The following is a 4,987-nucleotide window of genomic DNA, read 5'->3' as shown; positions in this document are numbered from 1 at the left end:
TCTTTGTTCGTCAAACGCGGGTGTTCGGGGTGTGAGCTGCGGGACGCGGCCCCGCGCTGCCGGGGACGCCGTGCCTAGGCGGGGATAGCGCCGTGTGCTTCCTCCGTGGCGTTAACCGGGGATCCCGGCAGAGCTGGCAGAGCCCCGCTGAGCAGAGGAGCGTCGAGTTCCGCTGTTGGCGGGTTGGTGGTGTCTGCAGCGTCCTGTTCGTCAAACGCGGGTGTTCGGGGTGTGAGCTGCGGGACGCGGCCCCGCGCTGCCGGGGACGCCGTGCCTAGGCGGGGATAGCGCCGTGTGCTTCCTCCGTGGCGTTAACCGGGGATCCCGGCAGAGCTGGCAGAGCCCCGCTGAGCAGAGGAGCGTCGAGTTCCGCTGTTGGCGGGTTGGTGGTGTCTGCAGCGTCCGTCGGGTGTTTTTACTGACAATTAGCGCCCGGGTGACAGCAAAAGTTGTTATAAACACCATCCTGTACCTGCTCCTTACAGGTGCTGACTGAAAATGAACAAAGACAAACACATCGATGACGATGACGATGATGACAGCGACCAGTTTGAACAGTTTCTGGAGAATTTTAACCAACTTGAACTGCTGGAGACACACAGGCATTTGATTCCTGTGGGAACTCAGAGCTGTTGGTCGGGACAGTCTGATGATGAGGATGATGAACAGGAAAGGAGCGAGGAATGGTATGAAACACAAGAAAAAAAAATGGAAAAAAATCCAGAGAAATTGCTGCTTTGGGCAGCGGAAAACAACCGGGTAAGGCACGAACTCTGTTCTTATGCCTCCATCCCTGGAGGGATCGAAGAGCTGTGCAGACACAGTGCTGAGGGACATGGGTTAGTCGGGGACTTGTCAGTGGGAGGTTGATGACTGGACTCGATGATCTTAAAGGTCTTTCCCAATCCAGGCGATTCTGTGATACGTATCACTGATGAGAATGTTATTTTGAGCACGTATCTACAGTTTCACGCACAAACAAAATTACCTACACCGTCCTTTACCTCTGAACTATTTTGATCTGGTTTTGCAAGCCACTGTATGTAAAACAGCTCCCTTTGCAGCCCACACACACCAAATATCTCTGGATCCATTAGCTTTCAGAATCACAGAATGTTAGGGATTGGAAGGGACCTCAAAAGATCATCCAGTCCAATCCCCCAGCTGGAGCAGGAACCTAAATGAGATCACACAGGAAGGCGTCCAGGCGGGTCTTTCAAGACCCAGAGAAGGAGACACCACAACCTCCCTGGGCAGCCTGTCCCAGGGCTCTGTCACCCTCACTGTAAAGAAGTTTTTTCTCAAGTTTAAGTGGAACCTCCTGTGTTCCAGCTCACACCCATTGCCCCTTGTCCTACCGTTGGGCATCACTGAGAAGAGCCTGGCTCCATCCTCATGACATTCGCCCTTAACATATTTATAAACATTAAATATGTCTCCCCTCAGTCTCCTCTTCTCCAAGCTAAAGAGACCCAGCTCCCTCAGCCTTTCCTCATAAGGGAGATGCTCCACTCCCTTCATCATCTTCGTGGCTCTGTGCTGGACTCTCTCAAGCAGTTATAGAAGAAAAGCTTTGATTGTAGTTCAGAGTTAAACTAACAAGAGCACTCTTCTTAAACTTGCATAAACTGAAAGCCTGCCAGGCTCTTTCTTCATGGCAAGCAAGCCTTTTAACTGGGGTGGAGAGGGTGTATCTGAAACTTTATTTTCTCAGAAGCTCCATATGCAGGTAATTGGTGACTGTCTTCCTGTCTTTTTATGGAAAAAGGAAAAGCTTTTTATTCTTGGAAGTGAAGGAGAGATGACCAAGATTCCTGTTACGTAGCTTATTACACCCTTGTGGGCACTTTTTTCATTAGCTGCCTTCCTTAGACACACAGGCTCCATCTGCAGTCCTGTGGAGGTACTTAGGGTGTAAGGCTGTGATAGTTTAACTTAGAAGAACAATTTTCTTAAGAAGAAAATTAACCCTTTCCTAGCAAAAACCAGGACAGAGGTAAAGGTCCTGCTCAGGCATTGCACCTGATGTTCATGTTGTATCTCCTTAAAAACAAAACAAAAACTCCACACCAGCAGCAATAACTGGCTTCATTTTAAAACTTCTTGTTGCACTTAAGCCTTTTTAAGACTGACAGGAACTGCTTTTCGCTATGTGGTGGTTTCTCTGGGCTGGCTCTGGGCTGGCTCTGGGCTGGCTCTGGGCTGGCTCTGGACTGGCACTGGGCTAGCAGCCAACACAGCTGTTCGCTCACTGCCCCCGCCAGCCCCAGGGGACAGGGTCTGAACTGGGGGGCAAGGGTAAGGAGACTTGTAGGTTGAGATAAGAACAATTTAATAATCAAAATAAAATAAAACTTAAAGTAATTATTATATTAATAATGATAATGATAGTAATAAAATATGCAAATGAGTGATACACAGTGGAGTTGCTCACCACCTGCTGACCAAGCCCAGCCCATTCCCAGAAAGCGATCCTGGAGGAGCAACAATCACGAACAGAAACTGCAATCCCGGGAGAGTGAGAGCCCAAGAGAAAGTCAGAGAGAACCAAAAGAGGAAGAGACCCTCATTAATATACTGGACATGATGTGATATGATATGGAATATCCCATTGGCATATCTAAATGTCAATTTAACTTATTAATTTAAATATTCCTTGTCCCCTTAGATCTTGCACTTGTAGACCAACAAAACACAAAGTCCTTCACTTCCAGTGACACAAATGCAAACACTGGTATGTTATCTGTGTGTCTCTCGTAACAAGTCCCAGGCTGAAAGCAAGCCCCAGGGCTGTTCTAGCTACTGAAAATAAACCCAGCTCTGTCCCAGCTAAAAACCAGGACACCATAAAACTTCAGAACAGTAAAATCCATACATCTTGTTTGCAGAATTTCATATTAAATTACCTGTTTTCTTTAGCTGAGTACAGTGAAGAGGCTCCTTTCCGAAAAGCTGGCTCCAGTGAACACTCGTGATGAGGATCAGTACACTCCTCTCCATCGAGCTGCCTACAGCGGCCACTTGGACATTGCCCATGAACTGGTGGCCCAAGGGGCAGACGTTCACGCGCAGACAGTGGACGGCTGGACGCCTCTGCACAGCGCCTGTAAGTGGAACAACACCAGCGTGGCGGCGTTCTTACTTCAGCAGGGCGCAGACATCAACGCGCAGACAAACGGTTTGCTGACACCGTTGCATATCGCTGCCGGAAACAAAAACAGTCGCGAAACCCTTGAACTCTTGCTGATGAATCGCTACGTGAAACCAGACCTGAGAAACAACTTGGATGAAACGGCCCTTGACATTGCTAGGAGGACTGATGTATATCACTGCCTTTTTGAAATAGTAGAAGACTGCATAAATGCTGTGTCCCCTTAAAAGCTGCGGTTGAGCTTGTGAACATGAGGATTGCTGCCTCCTCTTGGTGTTCTGTGTGTTCCTCAGTGGAGGCCTCCCCCTTTGCAATAAGGTTTTCATTTAAGATACTTGCATATTCTCCACAGGCAAAATGTCACTTCTTGCAACTCAGCTCAGTGGTCTGGCTCATACTTTGGAGCGTTACTACTGTTATTCAGGGTATTCAGAAAGTCACCCAAATTTCAGTGAGTCTCCATTTAATTAGTGCAGATTTGGAGGGGCTTTTGTAATTGGTCTTTGCTGTCAAAGCAAGAGGGGAAAACTGGAATATTTACTTGATGTAAAAGAATTCTGGCTTGGTTGTGCAGAGTTTTACAGCTCACTTGAAAATTATTTTTTGAGGAATTAAACTTTTTTAAAACTGCATGAAAGCTCAGAATGAATGTAACTTATTTGGGTGATACACAAAATGTTTAGTCATCCTGGTGTAGGGCTTATTATAAAATAAAAAATTTAATCCTAGGTATTTTGTTGTCATATTTTTAATTGAAAGCTTAATTATCAATGCAATCAAAAGTGTTATTCATAGGATGGTAAAGTAGTTTAGGTTTCTGTTTTCCTGATACCTTTCAAGGAAGGACATTACTTTCTATGAAGATCTTGTTTAATTTTCCCATGCAAATTAAGTTGAGGAGTAAAGTTTTTATGTCATGGATACAGCATTAGTTAGAACAAATGAACCTCAACTGTGTGAGGATAAACAGCCAACATACAGAATCACAGACTGGTGGGGGTTGGAAGGGACCTCAGGAGATCATCCAGTCCAACCCCCCTGACAAAGCAGGTTCACCCAGAGCAGGTTGCACAGGAAAGCATGCAGGTGGGTTTTGAACATCTCCAGAGGTGGAGACTCTACAACCTCTCTGGGCAGCCTGTCCCAGTGCTCTGGCACCCTCACAGTAAAGAAGTTTTTCCTTAAGTTTGTCTGGAACTTTCAGTGTTCCAGTCTTTGCCCATTGCCCCTTGTCCTGTCACTGGGCACCACCAAAAAGAGCCCAGCCCCATCCATTTGGCCCCCGCACCTCAGATATTTATAGACATTGATAAGGTCCCCTCTCAGTCTTCTCTTCTCCAGGCTGAAGAGTCCCAGCTCTCTCAGCCTCTTCTCATAAGGCAGGTGCACCAGGCCCCTAATCATCTTTGTGGCCCTAATACTATTGTGTCTGATTTAGTTACAGCTAATTAGGACACACTCAACAGTGTTTCTCTTCCACTTCTGAGTCCCCAGAGAGAATCCCTCATTCCAGCTCAAATATTCAGCCTAGTTTAAAAACTTTAACTGGTATTTTTCCTCCAAATTCCTTAATTCCCAGACTATTCATTTATTTTCTTATTTGATGACTTTTTAATTCGTGATAGCTTGTATTACTCATCCTAGTAATTCACATCTGACTCTTCTCCCAGGTAACTAGTGATAGAACAAGAGGCAATGGCCTTAAATTGTGCCAGGGGAGGTACAGATTGGATTTCGGGAAAAATGTCTTCACTGAAAGGGTTCTCGGGCACTGGAGCGGGCTGCCCGGGGAGGTGGTTGAGTCACCATCCCTGGAGGTGTTTAAAAGACGGGTAG

The 4,987-nt window shown here is 46.4% G+C and overlaps 1 protein-coding gene across 1 annotated transcript; it reads left to right on the top strand.

The window, feature by feature from the left end:
• The first annotated feature begins 477 nt into the window (after positions 1-477).
• ANKRD49 (ankyrin repeat domain 49) lies at positions 478-3,378 on the top strand. Its single transcript, XM_010176943.2, has 2 exons — positions 478-759; positions 2,920-3,378. Exons 1-2 carry the CDS (start codon positions 499-501, stop codon positions 3,376-3,378), a joined length of 720 nt encoding a protein of 239 aa, XP_010175245.1. The 5' UTR covers positions 478-498.
• The last annotated feature ends 1,609 nt before the right edge of the window (positions 3,379-4,987 follow it).

This window comes from Antrostomus carolinensis, unplaced genomic scaffold (genome assembly GCF_000700745.2).
Source record: "Antrostomus carolinensis isolate BGI_N321 unplaced genomic scaffold, ASM70074v2 scaffold24531, whole genome shotgun sequence".
Lineage (NCBI taxonomy): Eukaryota > Metazoa > Chordata > Aves > Caprimulgiformes > Caprimulgidae > Antrostomus > Antrostomus carolinensis.
Note: the sequence above shows the minus strand (reverse complement) of the source record. Positions and strands in the feature narration are given on the sequence as shown.